General features: G+C 37.4%; 1 protein-coding gene across 9 annotated transcripts in view; it reads left to right on the top strand.

The window, feature by feature from the left end:
• The window catches only part of LOC121439593 (nuclear receptor coactivator 1), a 260,024-nt gene that overhangs the window by 180,673 nt on the left and 57,799 nt on the right, over positions 1-21,552 (top strand). For all 9 annotated transcript variants that reach the window (XM_041640129.1, XM_041640137.1, XM_041640128.1 and 6 more), the window contains 4 exons: positions 6,199-6,378; positions 9,479-9,574; positions 14,032-14,172; positions 20,743-20,890. In XM_041640129.1, coding sequence (XP_041496063.1) covers positions 6,199-6,378; positions 9,479-9,574; positions 14,032-14,172; positions 20,743-20,890 — 565 coding nt within the window. The remainder of the gene's footprint in view (positions 1-6,198; positions 6,379-9,478; positions 9,575-14,031; positions 14,173-20,742; positions 20,891-21,552) is intronic.

The raw sequence follows: 21,552 nt of genomic DNA on the forward strand, positions 1-21,552 counted from the left end.
TATACTAACTTAGAAAAGATGCTTTTCTAAGAAGCATTGAAGAGAAAATATATTGTTATTGCATCTATACTTAAAATCTCCATTATTAAAACTATCAAATTATTAAAAATCAGAAAGCAAAATAAGGTTGAATCATTATGTATGTATACCAACTTCCAAAAAAAATGTTTCAAACTATAAAGAAATTTGAAAAATTAAGATCATTATTTACAAATCTGCATATATACATATATATTTACCTTATATATGCATAGTTCACTGCTGTGAATCGAAGATTATATTTTTGTTTTCATTTACATCAAGAAATTTCAAAGGCTAGCATAAAAAGTGTGTTTTAAAATTGCTTTTCAGTTTATTTGTGTAGAAGACTTCGGTGTCTAAAGTCTCTACTTTCATGCATAATACTTTACTTATAAAGGGGTAAAATTAAATTTAAACACTGAAAAGCAAATATAGTGAGAGGTTCTGTCCATGAAGATGGACAGAGCTGGAGAACTGGCTCAACTGATAAAGTGCTTGCCACACAAGTCTGGGTTCATCCTCCAGAGCCCATGTAAAGGTATGGGCATGGTGGAGTATGTCTTTTAAACCAAGGCTAGAAAGTCAGAAAGATTCCTGGGACTTGCTGGTTAGCCAGTCTAGCCACATGGGGGAGGTCTAGGTTTAATAAGAGACTTTGTGGAAAGAAAAAGACAAGGTAGGACACTATTGAGGAAGATACCCATTGTGAACCTCTTGTTTCCACATGCACACACATGCATATACCCACACAGACATGTGCATACACCACACACACACATACAAAAGCCTATATGGTGAAGATTTATTTGTAAAATTCTAATAAGCTGTGACTCAAAGTTTGGAAAAAAAATGGAAATAAATTCTCACAGTCTGTGGCAATTCCGGCTCTAGTAATGCAGACACTATAGAAGTTAAGATCACTGGCAAGGTGGTGGTGGCATATGCCTTAATTCCAGCACTCAGGAGGCAGAGGCAGAGGCAGGTGTATCTCTGTGAGTTTAAGACCAGCCTGGTCTGCAAAAGTAAGTTCCAGAACAGGCTCCAAAGCTACACAGAGAAATCCTGTCTCAGAAGGGGGAAAAAAAATTAAGATCATTAAGATCGCTGACATTTTGGTATAAAACAGACGTGGGTAATGCGTTCTTCCTCTACCACCTGCTAGCAGTGTAACCTTGAAACACATTTAATTCCTTCTTAGTCCTCATCTTTCATAGGAAGTTTGGAGGGCATTCAAATGATACTTAACCTATATCCTAGTTGAATTTCCTTTAAGTTCAGTAACTATTACTTTTGTTGACTTTATCTAAATGTTTTTGGACTTTTAATTTCATGAGAGATGGATCTGTAATTTTGTATTACATGATATTTTAGGTGTCTTAGAAATTAATCCCATTGAAGAACATTCTTTTCCTTTCATAAATGCTCCTTCATCTGCTCCCCACAAAACTGAGGCAGATGTTTTTACAGAAGTTGTCAGTAAGAAAGTTCAGTTTTCCTTAGTTCTTTTTAGAATTGAGCTTTAAAAATAAAAATATTTAAAATAAAATAAAATTGAACTGAATAACTGCTTCTTTATTAAAAAGAATTCTGGGCTGAGCATGCAGCTCAATGGTAGAGTACTTGCCTCAAACACACCTGGCAAGCAGTTAGGCCATGAGTTTAAGTCCCAATACTGAAACAAGAAAAAGCCTTTTTATTGTTTGTTTTTGCAATATCTTGATTGGATTTTTGTTACCATTTTTTTAAACACTAGTAGCTGCATTTATTCTTTAGAGAGGAATTGTGGTGAGAAAAGAAAGAACAACTAGTAGAGATTAGACAGCCTCCCCAGCACACTCACACAAAGCCCTGGCTTTCATCAGTACTTTATATCTCCAGTCCAGATCTAGCCTTCCATGTCCAGTGGAGAACACAGAGCCTCTGTTTGTCTTTCCATGAAATGGCAATCATTGTAAGTAAAGACTTAGCGTTTAAAAGATTTGGGTTTAAAATAAAAGCTCTCTTGTAATAATTTAGATAAGCCAAAAGAAATCTAATTAATATTACGATATATAGAGATCTAGAAGTGCCATCTGAAATATCTACCTGTATGTATTGGAAGAGTCAGTATCTGACTATTATTTATTTATTTAAGAAGTATGCTAGTTAAAATGTAATTTATTGACAGAATTAATTTAGTGGCTGTAGTTATTAGTTCTCAATATTTTTTACTAACCAAAAAGTTTTTCTTTTTTTATTATTATTAAAAATTTTATTAAAAATTTTCACCTCCTCCCATTTCCCTCCCATTCCCCCCACCCTCTCCGCCTCCCTCTCCAGTCCAAAGAGCAGTCAGGGTTCCTTGCCCTGTGGGAAGTCCAAGGTCCTCCCCCCTCTATCCAGGTCTAGGAAGGTGAGCATCCAAACAGACTAGGCTCCCACAAAGCCAGTACATGCTGTAGGATCAAAACCCAGTGCCATTGTCCTTGGCTTCTCAGTCAGCCCTCATTGACCGCCACATTCAGAGAGTCCGGTTTGATCCCATGCTTTTTCAGTCCCAGTCCAGCTGGCCTTGGTGAGCTCCCATTAGATCAGCCCCACTGTTTCAGTGAGTGGGCGCACCCCTCGCGGTCCTGACTTCCCTGCTCATGTTCTCCTTCCTTCTGCCCCTCATTTGGACCTTGGGAGCTCAGTCTGGTGCTTCAATGTGGGTCTCTGTCTCTATCTCCATCCAAAGGCAGATGAAGGTTCTATGGTGATATGCAAGATATTCATCAGTGTGGCTATAGAATAGGGCCATTTCAGGCTTCCCTCTCCTCAGCTGTCCAAGGAACTTGTAATAGCCAGAACCTGGAAACAACCTAGATGCCCCTCAGTGGAAGAATGGACAAAGAAAGTGTAAAATATATACACATTCGAGTACTACTCAGCGGTAAAAAACAATGACATCTTGAATTTTGCATGCAAATGGATAGAAATAGAGAACACTATCCTGAGTGAGGTAACCCAGACCCAAAAAGATGAATATGGTATGTACTCACTCATAACTGGATTCTAGCCATAAATAAAGGACATTGAGCCTATAATTCGTGATCCTAGAGAAGCTAAATAAGAAGGTGAACCCAAAGAAAAACATGTAGTTATCCTCCTGGATATTGGAAGTAGACAAGATTGCCAGGCAAAAATTGGGAACTTGGGAGTGGGGGTGAGGTGGGGGTAAGGGAGATGGGGAGAGAAAAGTGAGAAGGGGAGGATGGGGAGAGCTTGGGAGAATGGGACAGTTGGGATGGAGGAAGGGTGGATATAGGAGCAGGGAAGTATATATCTTAATTAAGGGAACCATTTTAGAGTTGGCAAGAGACTTGACTCTAGAGGAGTTCCCAAAAAGTTTTTCTTACAGTTTTTCTGCTCCCTCTTCCTTTATGATCCCTGAGTCTAAGGAGAAGGGGATTTGATACAGATGCCCCATTTAGGACTGAGCACTCCGTGGTCCCTTATTTTCTATACATTGACCATTTGTGGGTCTATGTGTTACTTGCTGTCTACCACAGAAAGAGTTTTCTTTGATGGGGATTGAGAGATGCACTAATCTTTGGGTGTAATAATGTCTTTAGGTGTCAACTTAATACACGTCCATGTAGCAGACTAACATTAGGTTATCTTCTAGGGCCTGTGACCTACCTACCAGAAACTCTGTTTCTTGGCCCCATTAACAGTGCCAGGAATTAGTTCAGTCATATTGAATGGGCCTTAAATCCAATCAGAAAGTTCATCTCATAATATTTTTGCCACTATAACACCAGGAAACATATCTTGACAGGCTGGTTGATATTGTTTCTACAGTGTTCATAGCTGAGAAAGACTGATGATTACTTTCCTTCCCTGGTAGCATGCATAGCACCATCCAGGATTATGTAAACTAGCCAGTAGTGGAGAAGCGTCCAGGTTGGTCCCAACTTAGTTAAAAACCAGAGGATTACTACAGCAAAACAGGGACACACAGTTGCCCACATGAACTTAAAATGACTGTGACTGCATACGCAAGACCCAATAAGCCCACACCAGATAAATTCCCAGTCTAGAGAGAGGAGGTAGTCATAAAGTCTCATGGCTGACTAAGGAGCTGTTGGAAATTGGTTGTTGCTGGGGAAAAGAGTCAGATTTCTTCAAACATGTGGTTCCTGAGACATGTGCTGAAGATAGTCATACGGCCATGCACATACTGGCAACACTAAGTGGACTTAGTGAAGTTTTATAAAACAAACAAAGAAAGGGGGCTGGAGAGATGGTTCAGTGGTTAAAAGCACCGTTTGCTCCTCTGGAGAACCTGAGTTGAATTCCCAGCACCCACCCAGCAGCTGGCAACCGTCTGTAACTCCAGTTCTAGTGGGTCTGTCACCCTCCTCAGACTTCTATGTGCACTGCACGCAGGTGGTGCACAGGCATACATATAAGCAAAACACCCATATACATAAAATAATAAAACTATAAACATATATGTAAAATGTCTACTTATGTTTATATATAAACAAAGCATGAAATTGGAAGGGAACAGTAGTGAGTAATAGAGGGAATGGGGTGAGCTTAATCAGAACACATTATATGCATGGATGAAATTCTCAAACAATAAAAAAGTTTTTTCTTAAACTTTAGGCTAACAGGTTATGAAATTAAACTTTAAGGAAGTCCCTTCATCCCACTGCTACCTGTTCTCCTTTTGGCTTTTTATGCCATCTTGATTGTAGTCCCTTCTCTGCCTATTTTTCTTTTTTCTCTCCTGTTTCTCATTATCTGAACTGAATTAAATATATATTTAGCTGAATTTCTTGTGCAACATTTAACAAGTAGATTTTCTTTTCAAGTACATTCAACAAGCTGAGATCATCCCAGATAGTGACTGGGTAATACCATGCAAAACAAGTGGCAAACAAATTCTTAAAGAAAAATCATTTTTTAATCATAGGGTCTTACTGACTTTAGTTGGAGAAGAAATCTCTAAAAATGAATAAGTAGGTTAATTTTTACCTTAATTTTACTGTATAATTTAGCCTATATGTGTTTCAAAAGTAAGAAAAAGGCCCTCACTATAAATCCACAAATTGGACATATGTATGAACTGTCATCTGTATTTTATTATTTCCTACATTGTTTCCTCAGTGTTAATAGAAACCTTGTTTCTTCTTTGAAAAGAGTGGTAACTGGGGCCTGAAATAATGGTCTGTAAAATCTCTAGTTTGATAATGGAATTATAGTGTCTAGGTATTTGGGGTGATTTACTGTAGACTGTATAGTACAGTTGTCTTTAGAGATTATTCAGTAGATCCTTAATTTTAAAGATGAAGCACTGGAAATCAAATATTAAATGACCCAAACCTAACTACTTGTGAAAATCAGAACTTAGTCCAAGAGAGTAAGTTTCCATACTTTCTCTTGTCCTTACAGAGTGAAGGGATGGGTAAAATGAAAGTGGGTCAACAGTGGCAGGGTATATTTAAAACCCCTCTGGCCACCTGGGAACTCATAAGCTGAATAGGACATTGTGGGTAGGAAACTGTGGCTCATACAATAGTGATTTGTACTTGAAATATACGGGCATCTTTCCTAAAACTAATTTGATTTTCTTATACTAAAGGAGATAATGTTTGTTTGTTAGCAATCTTTTGGTACTGCTGATTACCATATTCAAAGTATTGTAACATATAAACTATGCTAGTTAAATTAACCAAGTACAGGAAAATGACTGTCAGAAACCAATATGACTCTTGTCTAAGTCACAGAGTCTTTGGACAAACTTTTAGTCTTCTGCTCCGTGCACAAAGAGCCTACCATTAGGATTGGCCTTTGATGAGTCCTGCTTAACACTGTAGCTGTGGCCTTAAATTTTCTGACTTGAAATACATAGCAAATAAAAAGAGCTAACTGCCACACTAGTAATTTTTAATTTTGTCTTTGTTTCTAAATACTGTTAGTGAAGTGGTGTATCTGCTGTGTGAGCTCTTATATATTTTCTTGGAAATATTATAATTTCTAACTGATGGATGTGCCTTATTGACTCAGTATATTAGATCTGAGGATATATGTCAGTCCTTTAATATGAATATCTAATTAGTCAAATGCTTTGAAGTATTTTTTTGTATCTTCAGAATTTATGCTGTTCTCACTTTATCCACAAACATATAATCAATTTTGCCTCCCTAGTAAATGGAGTTCCCTGGCCTCAAGAGGCAACACGCCGAAATAGCCATACATTTAACTGCAGGATGCTAATTCACCCTCCAGATGAGCCAGGTACTGAGAACCAAGAAGCTTGCCAGCGCTATGAAGTAATGCAATGTTTCACAGTGTCACAGCCAAAATCAATCCAAGAAGATGGCGAAGGTAAAGCGTCATTTTAAAGTGATTGTTTTATCTTTGGCTTGAAGGAACGGGGGAAATTACACACTACCTTCCTAAGATAATGTTTCTGCTTACTCTATTATATGTCATAACCACAGTCCAATTTTCTACATTTTTTTTTTGAGACAGGGTCTCACTTTGTAGCTCTGGCTGACCTGGAACTTGCTGTATAGACAGGGTAACCTCAAACTCACACAGAGATCCATTTACTTTTTCCTCCCAAGTATTGTTATAAAGGTATGTGCCACCAGGCCCAGCCCATTTGGCTTTTTTCACTGTTTGCCCTCATGGCCTTCAACTCCTTATGTAGCCTAGGCTAGACTCGAACTTAGCAGTCTCCTGCCTCAACTTTATGAGTGCCAGAATTGCAGGAGCATAATTCCATGCCAGAATTTTTTTCCTAATACTATAAACTACACTACAAATATGTCAAATCGGTCCCTTAATAATACCCCTAAAGTTTCATCTTTATGCCCGCATTCTCACTTAGATGTCAAATAATTCAAACCAATTTGCTGCCTTGAAATAAAATAGGTAACTCCCTGCCCACAGTTGGAAATGTACCAGTTACAGCAGGCCGTTAAATAACCCTGGTGTTTATAAAGTTTCACCTTTAGAATGTAGGAGACATTGGAGGATGGCGTTGCAATTTTCAGACTATGCAAAAATCTTATAGAAAGTTTATGAAAAAAAATGGAAGCTTTGGTTGAGTTGATGTTAGCATGAATTTCAGTATGTAATGGTGGATGTGTATGTCATCCATGTAAACAAAGACTCAGTTAAGTTTAGGAACACCACAGATGGGGACCTGGAGTAAGGACCAGGGAAGAGAGGAGATAAGTCTGTGAGAGGCAGTTCAGCAAATCTGAGCATGGAGGTGATGACCAGCAAGAGCTTTGCACAAATTGCCATTTTAATATCATTAGTGTGCAGCAGTACATGTAGCACCTTTTTAAAAATGTGGAATGGGACTCAAAAAATGTATATCCTAAAAATATAAAGTTCTCTGTTGCCAATTATGATGACATAAACCTGTAATTACTACAGGGAATGTAGAGGCAGGGGAATTGCAAGTTTTGAGGCCTACCTGGTTTACATAGTAATTTCATGGCCAGCCTGAGCTACATAGTAAGACACTTTATGGAGAGTAGGGATGTTTGTTTGTTTGTTTGTTTGTTTGAGAGTCCCACCAAGTGAATTCAGATTACTCATGTTGAAATGTAGACCCATACATAGGTTTATATAGATCACACTCTCTACTGATTCTACTAAATAAATCTTGCATTACTTATATCTCTAAAGTTAAATCACATGTCCACCCCAGACTGGGATACAAAGTCCCTGACCCTTCTCCCCCTCCAAGAAAATTCTTTGTCAAAAGAAAGGTACTACCACTTCAGATATAAGTCTTGGTTTTGTTATATGATCATTATCTTTATAGTGGTTATGAGAATAATCTGCAGCATGGAATACTGATGCATGTAAGGTATTGAAAATAAAACTGTAGTTTTTAAAAACATTGTTAAGGGGCTGGAGAAATGTCTCACGGGTTAAGAGCACTGGCTGTTCTTTCAGAGGGCCCCGGGTTCAATTCCCAGCACCCACATGGTGGCTCACAACTGTCTGTAACTCCAGTTCTAGGAGATCTGACATCCTCATACAGACATACACACAGGTAAAACACCAATGCACATAAAAATAAATAAAAATTAAAAAAAAAACATTGTTAAGGGTGTCTTAGGGTTTCTATTGTGATGAAACACCATGACCAAATAACTTGGGGAGAAAAGGGCTTATTTGGCTTATATTTCCTCATTACTACGGTCCATCATTTAAGGAAGTCAGGACAGAAACTCAAACAGGGCAGAAACCTGGAAGACAGAGCTGATTCTGAAGGCATGGAGGAGTGCTGCTTTACTTTCTTACCCAGTGCGACCTGCCCAGGGTGATCCCACCCACAATGGCTGAACCCTTCCACAGCAGTCACTAATTAAGAAAATACCCTGCAGACTTGCCTGTATGAGGCATTTTCTTCATTGAGGTTCCCTCCTCTCCAGCGACCCTAGCTTGTGTCAAGCTGACACAGAGCTTGCCAACACAATGGGGCTAAAGAGATCGCTGCAAAGTTAAGGGCACTGGTTACTCTTCTAGAGGATCCAGGTTTGATTCCCAGCACCCATATGGCTACTCACAACTGTTAGTAATTCCGGTTCCAGTGGGTCTGGTGCTTTCTGGCCTCTGTAGGCACTGCATGGCCATGACACACAAATATACATGCAGGTAAAGCACTCATACACATTTTTTTAATTAAAAAATGATATTGGGGGCTAGTGGCAGAGCCTGTACTTGGCAAATCTAAGTCCCTTGAGCTTAGTTCATAGCAGTGAAAGCAACAAAAATAAAATTAACAGTCGGTGCTGCTTAAGTCCAACCAGACTATTCCCCTGGCTGTTAGCATCTGTCTCTACAGTTTATGTGCAAGTATTCAGTGGCAGGAGCTTTCCCCTGATACACTTTCTGCTTAGAGCTACCAGTTTTGTGTTGCCAGGAATTTTGTTTCTACTACGTTATGATGTTAGCAGTGGTTCTCAACCTGGGAGTCTCAACCCCTTAGGCAAACCTCAGTCTCCAAAAATATTCACATCATGATTCATAACAGTATAAAATTACAGTTATGAAGTAGTAATGGAATAATTTTGTGGTTGGGGTCACCACAGCATGAGGAACTGTACTAAAGGGTCCCAGCATTAAGAAGGGTGAGAATCACTATGTTAGTGATTCTAATATTATAATAAATCCTGACCCTGACTGCTCTTTGGACTGGAGAGGGAGGGGGAGAGGAGTGGGGGGAGGAGGAGAAGGGTGGGAGGAGGGAGAGAAGGGTGGGAGGAGGGGGAGGGAAATGGGAGGCTGGGAGTAGGTGGAAACTTGTTTTTTTTTCCTTTTCTCAATTAAAAAAATTAAAAAATAAAAAATAAATAAATAAATCCTGAGACATGCAATTTTAAAATCAAAACTATTAAGTAATTAAGTAATTATCTCTATACTTTATTCTTCAATTTTCTCTTCTTGTTTTGGGCAGATTTCCAGTCATGTTTGATTTGTATTGCTCGGCGATTACCTCGGCCTCCAGCTATTACAGGCGTAGAGTCCTTTATGACCAAGCAAGATACTACAGGTATTCAAAAAATTAAAAATTCTCCATAGATATTAATAATGTAAACTTAGCAATGATGATATCCAAATGTAATATTCATCCTCTGCTTTCCATTCTTATATAGAAAGCATTTTAAATAGTCATCCTGATGTTGATATTTAGATGCTATAATTGTTGTCATGGGCATCATACTGTAGAGACCATTCATATATCTGGACCATCTTATAATCTTATAATCAAGGAAGAAATTTGAATTTGTAAACATATGTAACTATACATTTGCAAATGGATATAAAATATGGTGGGTTTGATATTCTGTTTAAAAGTATTTGGTGGGGCCATCCAGAAGGTTCAGTGGGTAAGAATTTGATACCTGAACTCACATGTAAAAAAGGAAAAACCAGTTCCTATCACAGACAAAGCATACACACACACACACACACACACACACACACACACACACAGTCACCCAAATAAATACAAGTAAAATATGTAATGTATTTGACAAGTAAAAATCAATGATAAGATGTAACCATACCAGTAGGTGTATTCCTATGCCCCAGCTCCTAAATGGGCTGAAGCAATTGTATCACTTGAACCCACACTTTAGGATAAGACTAAACAGCATAGCAAGACCTTCTTTCAAACAAGCACAAAGTGAGTGCTATAGTTCCATATTGTGGTGTATTTTTGAGGATCGTTTTTTTAAATTATTGTGGTAATTCCAAAAGGTCTTACTTGAGGGTTGAGCTAATATTGAGCCATAGAGCATCAAGTATGAAAAGTGCCACGTGTCCTAAGTGTTTGCACTGGAAGTGGTCAGTGTGGCAGGGCCTTCTTTACAATGAGCACTCCTGACTCTGGAAACAGATGGACCAGGTCTAACCTTAGTAGGACCCAGAGGTAGGCAGTAGGGGTGCCTGAAAATAATGCTTTCTTCTTAAGAGCCCCTTAAGATTTGATTCCCATCTTGGACAAATTGCAGCTGTTGTTTGAAATTCCTCAAGGCTTTTTACTAGCTAATTCACCTTCACGGTGACATTCAGGTTTTCACGTTTCTGCCTACCCAAAGGCACATCTCCCAGTCACCACCCTAATTGTAAAACAGAGGTATAGATGGTAGAGATATATTTTTGAGAAGAAATTTTTAAAAATGACTTCAACTGACTTTATTCTTTCTTTGTCCATTTTAATGTACATGGCTTTTTTCCCATTCTGTTTTTTGTTTGTTTATTTGTTTGTTTTGTTTTGTTTTCAAGACAGAGTTTCTCTGTGTAGCGCTGGCTGTCCTGGAACTCTCTCTGTTGAGATCCACTTGTGCCTCTGCCTCCAAGTGCTGGGATTAAGGCAGCGCACCACTGAGCCTATCTTCATTCTTTAAAGATTCTTTTATCTTTAACAACTTTTAGCTCTTAAAAATCTGGTATTCTTGTGTTATGTGTTGTATTCTTTATTTTTAAACAAAAAGTTACAAATGCTTTTTCTAAAAAGAAAGTGAGAAGTAAATTAGCACAGATATGAAAAAACACTAAGGAGAGGCTTGGGAGTGTGGAGAGACTGCACCCCTCTCTATCCCTTTCCCAGTCTGCCACAGATCATGTTCACGTGAAGGGACTGCACCCCTCTGTAACTCTTTTTCAGTCTAGCATGGATCATGTTCACTTCCATTTTCTTTCATGAGCCACACTGGAAAAATTCAATGAGCCCTTATTGAAAGCCAGAAATATTTTATATGGAAGAAAGGATGTTTCATTGACAATGAAAACTGGTTTTTTTGTCAGTAACTGATTAATATAAAAAGAAGTCAAATAAAGGCTTTATGAGACATAGAATGAAAACCTGTTGAGAAGGATGTTTGTCAGGCTGTGTAGTAAGACTTAGTGAACAAGCCAGTAGTGTAGCTCAGTGGGGCAAAGGCACATGGCACAGCATAGCAGCCCGAGTTCTATCTCCATATCCCACATAAAAGTAGAATTAAATCAGAAGAATTTAAATAGAAATTTCAGCTGCACCTATTATAAATAAATAAAAATAATCATGACAGTTTAAAATAAGAAAATTAACTTCTGGACTTTTCAATAATTGTTCAACTAAAAGGGACCTCAGAAATAACAGATTCCAAAGTCTGGAGAGATGACTCAGCAGTTAAGAGCACTGGCTACTCTTGTAGAGGACCCAGGTTTGATTCCCAGCACCCACATAGCAGCTCACAACGGTAACTCCAGTCCCATGAGATTTGATGCCCTCTTATGGCCTCCAAGGACACCAGGCACACACATGATACTCAGACAAAAAAAACCACATACACATAATTTTTGAAAATAAGCAACTTACTTGTTTTCTGAGTGGGAAATGGTAACTGATTGCTAAGAATGAAAATATTTATCCCCAATGAAGTATTCTCCTTTTATACTACATTACCTTCAACCACAGTACTGTCCTTCACCTCTTATCCCAAGTTACCAGAGAAATACAGTAAACTTAAAGCTAGTATTTTCTTATATCATAGAGTAGAATTTACTGAAAATACTAGTGAGGTAAAGTAAATATTGAATACTGCATTTTAATGTTACTTTTTAACTATATGTGGAGTGATTTATTTTTGAGACAGGGTTTCCCTGCATAATAGCCCAGACTGTCCTAGAATTCTCTCTGCTGATCAGGATGGCCTCAACTCATAGAGGTTTGCATGCCTCTGACTCCTGAGTGCTAGGATTAAAGGCGTGCGCAATTATGCCTGGCTTTGTGTCCCTTTTTTTTTAAGTCCTCCTTCTGGATTGGTTGGTTAGTTGGTGGTTGGTTCAACTTCCCTTTGGTAAGCAGAGATACTCTAAACCAAACTCTTCATGGTCCTCTTTTAAGCATAATCATTTAGTTTTATTGCTGAAGACATAATTACTTTCTCTTCCATAACTCCACAATTCCAGACGCCCCCCATGCACATATATACACACCCCCATCCCTTAGTCATTGCCTAAGAAGAGCATTATTGTATATGAAGATGATGTAGCAGGTGAGTTGCTGTTATGATAAACTTTTGTGTATGGCATAGAGACAAAAATTACATTATTAAAAATTTGTTTATGCTTTCAATTTCAGTGTTCACTAGACTCTCTTCAGACTGTTTTAAGTAACAAAATTCTCTTATTTAATTTTGAACTGGTATTCTTTCTATCTACATTTATTTCAGTGTTCACTAGACTCTCTTCAGACTGTTTTAAGTAACAAAATTCTCTTATTTAATTTTGAACTGGTATTCTTTCTATCTACATTTATTCCAGGAGTTGAGTGATGAGATCCTCAGGTAGAGTTGGGTACCTTAGATCCCAGACCATTACAAGTTAAAGGAAAGTTAATGAATATTTTATTAATTAGGAAGCCAAATTGTGGGAGAAGAGGGTGTGTAATATTACTTAAATGAAAAAGCATATACATTATGTAGGCTTGACTTGATTATATCAAGAGGAGGAAATACAATCAGGCATTCATAGGAAAAAAAACATGAAAATACTCAGCCTTGTTAGTAACTACAGAAATTGAAATCTGGATATCAATGAGATACCAGTTTTTCACTGAACTATTTCCAAAAAATACAGAAGCTGGTCAAGAACAAGTGATAGAGAAGATGCTGAGTTGGCAGAGCCCTTGGAGTAGGGAAGTGCTGGGGATTGAACTTGGGCTCTTGTGGGTGTATATAATAAAAATGGTCCCAAAAAATATTATTATTAACTGAACTCTTATTAACTGAAAAATAGCTTGCCAGAATTTTCTCAAAACCAATAGGAAATTTGGACAAATACAGCTATATCAAATAACTGATGAATTTTATAAAGCATTATTTCAATAGTATGATGCCTTGCAAATGTTAAGGTTTTTATTTAGTTGCCTCCAGTCTTCATTGTAGACGTGCCTATAGGAATTAACTAGAGATAAAAATGGAAAACCTGCTTCTTTCTCATATTCTCTTCACATAGTCATTGGGAAATAGCTTAGACTAGAATAATACATTTAATTTTTCCTTCTGTTACCTCATAAGTAACGCAGTTAGATGTCAACACACAGAAAGCAGTAAAGAGGAGCAGTGTGCAGGAAGTGTGATCAAAGAACAGGTCTGAGGATTTTAACTGATACATTTCAACAGCTCCAGATGATTTTGCTGATTTTGTATTTTGGGGAGTTGTTTGTGGTTGTTTGTAACAGGGTCTCATGTAGCCCAGGCTGACTTTAACTAATTATATAGCTAATGATGACCTTGATCTTCTAATTTTGTGTACCTCTACCTCCCCAAATGCTGGGATTACAGACATGTACCATCATGGCCTGTTCAACAGTACTAGGAATTGACCTCAGACCTTCATGTATTGTAGACAAGCACTGGACCAGCTGACCTACATCCTTAGCTTTGATGCGATGTTAATACCTGACTAGAACTAAATCTCACATACTAATGCAAATGTCAATTTTCATTCTTTGTGCAGGTAAAATCATCTCCATTGATACTAGTTCCCTGAGAGCTGCTGGCAGAACTGGCTGGGAAGATTTAGTAAGGAAATGCATTTATGCTTTTTTCCAACCTCAGGGCAGAGAGCCATCTTACGCCCGACAACTGTTTCAAGAAGGTAAAACATTTTTCTCAATTTTTTTTCATTAATCTGTGTGTTACTATTGAGTAACTTTTCTTAGAATTTATAGCTTGATAAGTATTTTCTCCAAATTACAGCTTCTGTAATAAATTTTAGGAAAGGAAGAAATGGGTAAGCAAAGTAACTCATGAGTGGATCCTGAAACCCAGGATGCACATCCTAAAGACTAGGATGTCATGTGGCAGTCACTCACTCATTCATTCATTAATTCATTCATTCAGCAGATGTGTCCAGTTCCTTACATGCATAGAACACTATGTATATAAGGTGCCAAGGATACAGTGGTTGCTAGGAAGCAGGGTTGTTCTCACAGTTTTTGAGGAGAATGCAGGGCAGCTAAAATCAGTGTGACCCTTATGATAATAGAAGTATAACTATTAAAAAAGTAAAGTCAGACTTGATAATTTGTGAGAGCAAGGGGTTTTCTGTTTTTTGTCTGTCTCTTAAAGATTTTCCCCAGGAAAATAAATGTGTCAGAGAATATCAGGATGGCATACCATTCATTTTAACTTCGTGCCTGTTGAAGTCTGTGTCTTCTGACTTAGATTGAAGTTCTGACAGTAATCATACTTACCATATCTAGGAGGTCTGTGGGAGCATAAAACAAGTATATTCCATACCCTTAAGAAGTCAACCAATATTGTCAGGAAAGTAGAGGAAGTTATTTGTGAATCAAGGTCAGAAAGTTCTAAGAGATTTAAAATTAAGGGATTGTTTATGTACTTTAAAATATTGTCATATATGGTAGCCTAGTACTCCTTTTTCAATGTAAGCTTTAATTTGATAGATTCTATTAATTGCTAGCCCTAAAATGCAATGAGATGTTTTCATTATTCTCACCCCCTTTTTAATTTTGACATTTTTCCCATAACATCTGTCCTCAGTTTCCTGATGGTATATCATCCATTACATCATAGGTTAGTTGCTTCCTAATAGGAAGAATTTCTTTTTCCTGAAAGTCATCTGTAGAAATCTCAAAGTTGTAGTTTTTCTGGAACAGAGTAGTAGTTCTCCAGAGGACTCCTTACTAAACTCCATGCCGCTCCTCAAGACTATGCAAAGAGCCAAAAATCTGTATTATTTTTAACTTTCCCAGGCAGTCCCAATGTGCATCCTGACTTGGAAGGATAGTATTGATAGATTCCTTCTACTAAGTGTGAACTTTTGATTTTATCTACAGTGTTTGACTCTTGAATAGGTTTGGAACTTGGAGCACAGCCTCCACTCATTACTTAATGTGTGAAGTAGTATGTGGGTCTCTTTGATTTTTGTCATAATTTCCAAAGTCAGCCTCCCATAGCATAGCTGAGATTTACCTATAGTTGGTATACATTTCCACTGGGGTAAAAAAGGTATTTATTATACAAATGATTTGGCTTCACACAGATACGAAAGAGCCATAGTTTATAAAAACATTAGGAGTCTCTGTGAATTAATAAGTAGTTAATCTTTCTCCATACGAAGTACAATAATTTAGAGGACAGTGTGAAGAAAAGGAATTGTAGTCCAGCTCCTTTTCCTCATCAGACATTTCTTAATATAATGCCTTCCACTTTTTGAGAAAAAAAGAATTCCTTGATAAAAATGACTTTTATGTTTTTTTCCCCTTGAAACTAAGATCACCAAAGTTCATGTGAATCTGGTTCTAGGATTTTAGAGATTAAAGACTATTTGTCAACAGCATGCCATGGATAAAGTACATCTTCTAGTATTTTATATTCAACAGATATATACTGGTAAGAGAGATATAGTCTTTGAAAACATGTGCAACTCACCTGTTAAATTACCTACTGAATTTAAATCTCAGATGAGGGCCCAGATATCTTAACAGACCTTAAAAATAGTGATAAAGTTTAAGAACCATTCACCTGTCAAAGATGGAGAGAGTATTAATTTACACTTGCAGTTTCTCTGCTGCCTGTCACGTAAGGGCAGTGTGAAGCCAGTGAGACATGTTCATGGTAGAATGACTGTCATCAGACAGACAAAGATGAGTGTATGTGTGGGGAGATTGTAAATCAGTATAGCCATTATAATGAAAAGTATGGCGATTCCTCAAAAAATGAATAAAGACAGAACTAAACTATTCAATTTAGGAATCCCAGTTCTGGGTATGAAACCAAAGGGACCAAAATCAATATAATAGAGTGATACCTATATTCTATTAGTCAAAATATGGAATCAACTTAAGTGCTTATCAATGGATAAATGGAAATGAAGAAAATATTCATATATACACACACATACACACAATGAAATACTGTAAGGCCATAAAAAAGACGATACTCCTCTGATAAACCTGGAGATCATTACAATAAGTGAGAGAAGCCAAGCACAGAAATACAAGTACCATATGATCTTATACACATACGATGTAGAAACAGTAGAATGGTGGCTATGAGAAGCGTAGGTGGCTTATGGGGGGGGGGCGGGGAATTGCTGAGATGATGTTGCTAAAAGCATCACAGTTGGATATGTATGAGGGATAAGTCTTAACAGTTCTATTGTATGCATAAACAGTATAGCTAATGACAATATATTACATTCTTTTTTTTTTTTTTTTTGATTTTCGAGACAGGGTTTCTCTGTAGCTTTTTGGTTCCTGTCCTGGAACTAGCTCTTGTAGACCAGGCTGGCCTCGAACTCACAGAGATCTGCCTGCCTCTGCCTTCCGAGTGCTGGGATTAAAGGCGTGTGCCACCACTGCCTGGCAATATATTACATTCTTGAGGAACACAGGAAGGAGAATAGATATTAAGTCTTCTCATCATGAAAGTGATAATTGTGAGTGATATAACATATGTTAATTAGCTAGATTAAACCATTCATGATGAATAAGTACTTCAAGGCATAATAATGCATAGTTAAAATGAATAGAATTTTATTTGTCCACCTAAATAAATTTAAATTTAGAAGAAAAAAGAGACAAATTTTGCTACTATATCCTTGATTTTGTGTAAATTTTTATAGTGATTACTAGACAAGAGAAAATTTTCTTCCATCTGTCATCTTTTTCCCTTTCCAATAATTTACTATTTGAAGGTAGCAATTGTTATAAAATCCTAATATTTATTAACAGTTTTGTTCTTAGCTTAGTTTTTTGTTTTGTTTTGCTTTTGGCAGCTTTATACCAAGACAATTTATGAAGTGTTTGTTTTGTTTGAAGTTTTTTGGTGGTGGGGAGATAGAGTTAGTGCCAGGAATTGCCAGGAATTGAACCTAAAACCTCATACATGCTAGGCTAGTGCTTTAGGAAGTACCCCTAGGTTTTTTGGTTTCTGGTTTTTTTGGTTTTTTTTTTTTTTTTTTTGGCTTTTTTTTTGACCCAGCCTCTCCTGTAGCCCAGGTTTGTCTCGAACTAATTATGTGACTGAGGAAGCCCTTGAATTCCTGACCCTTTTGCCTCTACTACCCAAGTGCTGTGATCACAACAATAGACTGTGACACTCAGCTCATAAAATACTTCCAAAGGATGCTTACTACTTCATCTTCCAGAGTCACATTTGTGACCATAGGTCAGTCTCAGAACACAGGGGAACACTGCTTCAACCAGACTGAAGCCATAGGTCTGCACTGAGACTGGAGAAAAGTGTATTTCAGGTGGCTGCTTGTTTGTTCCCAGCCGCTTAGCCCCAAAATAATCACACAGAAACTGTATTAATTAAATCATTGCTTGGCCCATTAGCTTTAGCTTCTTATTGCCTAACTCTTATATTAATTTAACCCGTTTCTATTAATCTGTATATCACCACAAGGTTGTTAGCTACCAGCAAAGTTTCAGCACGTTTGTCTCCGGCAGTGGCTTCGTGGCCTGTCCCCAACTCTGCCCTTCTTTCTCCCAGCATACAGCCTAAGTTTCCCGCCTAGTTCTGTTCTTCCCTGCCATAGGCTCAAGGCAGTTCTTTATTCATTAACAACAGTAGGAACTCCCACACCAAAAGTGGATATTAAAACCACTTGAGGAACTTTAAACTAGGAGGAAGGTGATATGAGTAAAAAGAAATTGGCGAAGATTTATAGGTTCTGTTCAGTTCAGACTAATACTTCAAAGAGAAGTTGAGGTTAAGATACTTCTGGTACCCTGAGCAAGATGGATGCAGGTGACAGTTGTCAAGTCAGACTTCATGGACCTACCATACTACTAAATGAGTCTATAGCCTAAGATGTTTTCTAACAGAGAAATTAGGAAAATATAAAGCCAGGTTTCACAAGCTTTTAATATATGTAACCAGGAAACATTGTTTTGTACTTAGCTGAGTTTGATACAGGCTCTGTTTTCCCATTTTAGGAGATTCATGGCGTGTTTAGGGTATTTTAAATTCTTTCATTACTCAGAGTACTTATTTTCCACAAAGTGTTTTATTTATTTATTTATTAAAAATTTCCACCTCCTCCCCTCCTCCCATTTCCCCCTCACTCCTCTCACTCCCACTCCCCCTCCCTCTCTAGTCCAAAGAGCAGTCAGGGTCCCCTGCCCTGTGGGAAGTCCAAGGTCCTCCCCTCTCCACCCAGGTCTAGGAAGGTGAGCATCCAAACAGACTAGGCTCCCACAAAGCCAATCCATGCAGTAGAATCAAAACTCAGTGCCATTGTCCTTGGCTTCTCAGTCAGCGCTCATTGTGAGCCACATTCAGAGAGTCCGGTTTGATCACATGCTCCATCAGTCCCAGTCCAGCTGGCCTTGGTGAGCTCCCATTAGATCAGTCCCACTGTCTCAGTTGGTGGACACACCCCTCGCGGTCCTGACTTCCTTGCTCAAGGGAGTTTTGGATGTTCACCTGGAAATCAGATTGTAGCCAATGTTGCCTTAAACCAGGGACAGGCAGGTTCCCAGAGCAGTAATCCCTCTTTGAACCATGTGGATGTCAAGGTCTAAAAATGTGGGTAGTGTGACTAAGGAAGTAAATTTTTCATTATGTGTAATTTCAAATGGCCACATGTAGGCTAATGCTGCTGTGTTGAGCAGCTCTGTAAAGTAACCAGTGTTTCCCTGTGTAATAAGGAGATCTGAAAAATGAACAAGATAAAGAAATGGATAAAATGGAGTAAGTAAAACAATGTAAGATGTGTTATCTGTTTTGTCTGGCCTTGTAAAAACTCGTGTAAATAATATATTGTATAATGCCACTTTTCTGCTGAAGTTGTGTTTTTCTAAATATATTATTTAAAAGCTATAAACAGTTGAATGTTAACATAACTTTTTAACTGACTATAGCAAAAATTTGCTTATACTCTTCCACAGAAGTCATCAGTGTGTATTAAAGATTCTTTTCATCCTTTATTAATTACTGAACTTCTCCATGCACTGTGTTTGGCAAGCATGGCAGTGACTTAGAAGAAAGTATGCAAAGCTTACATCCTCCTTTCTGTACGCAGGCAGCTTTATCCTACTGCCAATTCAACAGACTCTTCTGCCTCAGTCAGTACCAGACACTCAAGATAAAAGAGATCATAGCTTCTCTTATCTTGAATAGTATGTAGCATAAAAAATATTAATTGATCATCTAAAACTCTTCAATGTGATATTTAAAGTGTAATTAAGCAGCCATACTGGCACAGGTTTTTAATCTTAGTACTTAGCAGATTGAGGCAAAAAGAGTATAAGTTTGAGGCCAACTTGAGCTATAGAACAAATTCTGGGATAGCCTGGGCTACATACAGAGACTTTGTCACAAAAAATGAATGTATTCAAAATATTTTTACAGGCTTAATTTTAACAGTCATTTGTGATAGTAGTTCTTGTATTTCAGTGGGTATTACCTTTTTAATCTTTATATTGACAATCTATTAAGCCTCAAGATAGAATTCTATGGTGGTACTAAAACAACAATGACATTTCAGTCCTTCCGTCTTGGAGAGTTTCTCCGTATTTCACAAGCACTTACCTCAGTAACTAGATTCTTGCCTGCTGCTAATAAACAGTTAAGACAGAACTTACATGATATTGTTTATAAAGCAATTTACTGACAACATAGCTTTTGTTCCTTACTAGTAATAATTAATTTTATCTTAATTTGCTTATTAAATTTTAAAAATTATAGCATTAAAAATAATATAGATATGTGTAATAATTTGTCAGATGGGACCTGAAGGATTTTCCTCAGTAAATAAAGAACTCTAGAAACCCCTTAAAATAGAGAGGATGAACCTCAAAGTGTATGAATTATATCTCAGTATTTATAATTTAAACCATAAGCCAGCCAAAGATAATAATAATAATAAAAACTTGTTAAAGATAATACTAAAGGCAAAGAAGCACTTCCCTGTATTTTGAATGGAGACCTACTAGGTTGCGGTTTGTCACAGTCCTAATTTATATCAGGAGGCAGCCATTCAAATGAGAGTAAGTTAAAACTTGTCAAGTGGTATATTTTAAATGGAGCCCCTCCACACACACATCTCTAAACTATTCTTTGAATCACAGCAGGCAGCAATTGAGAAGGCATTTTCAATGAGGTTGTTAGTAGAAATAAGATCTAATAGCCGTCCTTTGCCCAGCGTTCAAGTGTCAGAATTTTAACTAGGTTTTTCTTTTGTTTGAAACAGTGATGACTCGTGGCACTGCCTCCAGCCCATCCTATAGATTCATATTGAATGATGGGACAATGCTTAGCGCCCACACCAAGTGTAAACTTTGCTACCCTCAAAGTCCTGACATGCAACCTTTCATCATGGGAATTCATATCATCGACAGGTACTACTTATTTGGAGAGAAATTATAAGTTAGGCATAAGAATAGTATGATGAGTATATCCATAATTAATATTAATTATCTATCAGTATATCAACAATGGGTATAAGGGTTTTGTTATCAAGTAGCTTTGTTGTTCATAAAGGGAGACAGGAAAGATGGGACTAAAAAAATCATTTTTTATGGGTGAAAACATAATGGTGCCTAAAAAATTTGCAACATTCTACATAGGCACTTACAGTCTTAGAAGAGATCTCAGTGTTTATAACATTTTTATTTTATTTTCAAGGGTTCTTTATTAGAACAACGTTTATGACTCTGGAGTTCAAGTTGACAGTTTATCATAGAAGCCTTACTCATTAGTTAAACTCTCAACTTGAAGTTTTTCAATATTCTAATTTGATCCCTCCCACTAAGTAAAATTTATACTGATACACATAGAAAATTCATGGAATTATTCTTTTATGCTGTTATTTATTTAAAAGCCCTAAGTTATAACTGCATAAAATTTAGCATTAAAAACAAAGACATTTCCCTCACTTCATCTTTTTTCCATCTGATGTTTTGCTTATTGGAACATGGTAATGCCAGTCACAAATCTGTTGTCATAGTTACACATTTGATTAAAGAGCTCTGGTAAAACCTGAGTTCAGTATTCTGACTTT

This window comes from Microtus oregoni, unplaced genomic scaffold (genome assembly GCF_018167655.1).
Source record: "Microtus oregoni isolate MIOR12 unplaced genomic scaffold, Mior012 000062F_ref0000492, whole genome shotgun sequence".
Lineage (NCBI taxonomy): Eukaryota > Metazoa > Chordata > Mammalia > Rodentia > Cricetidae > Microtus > Microtus oregoni.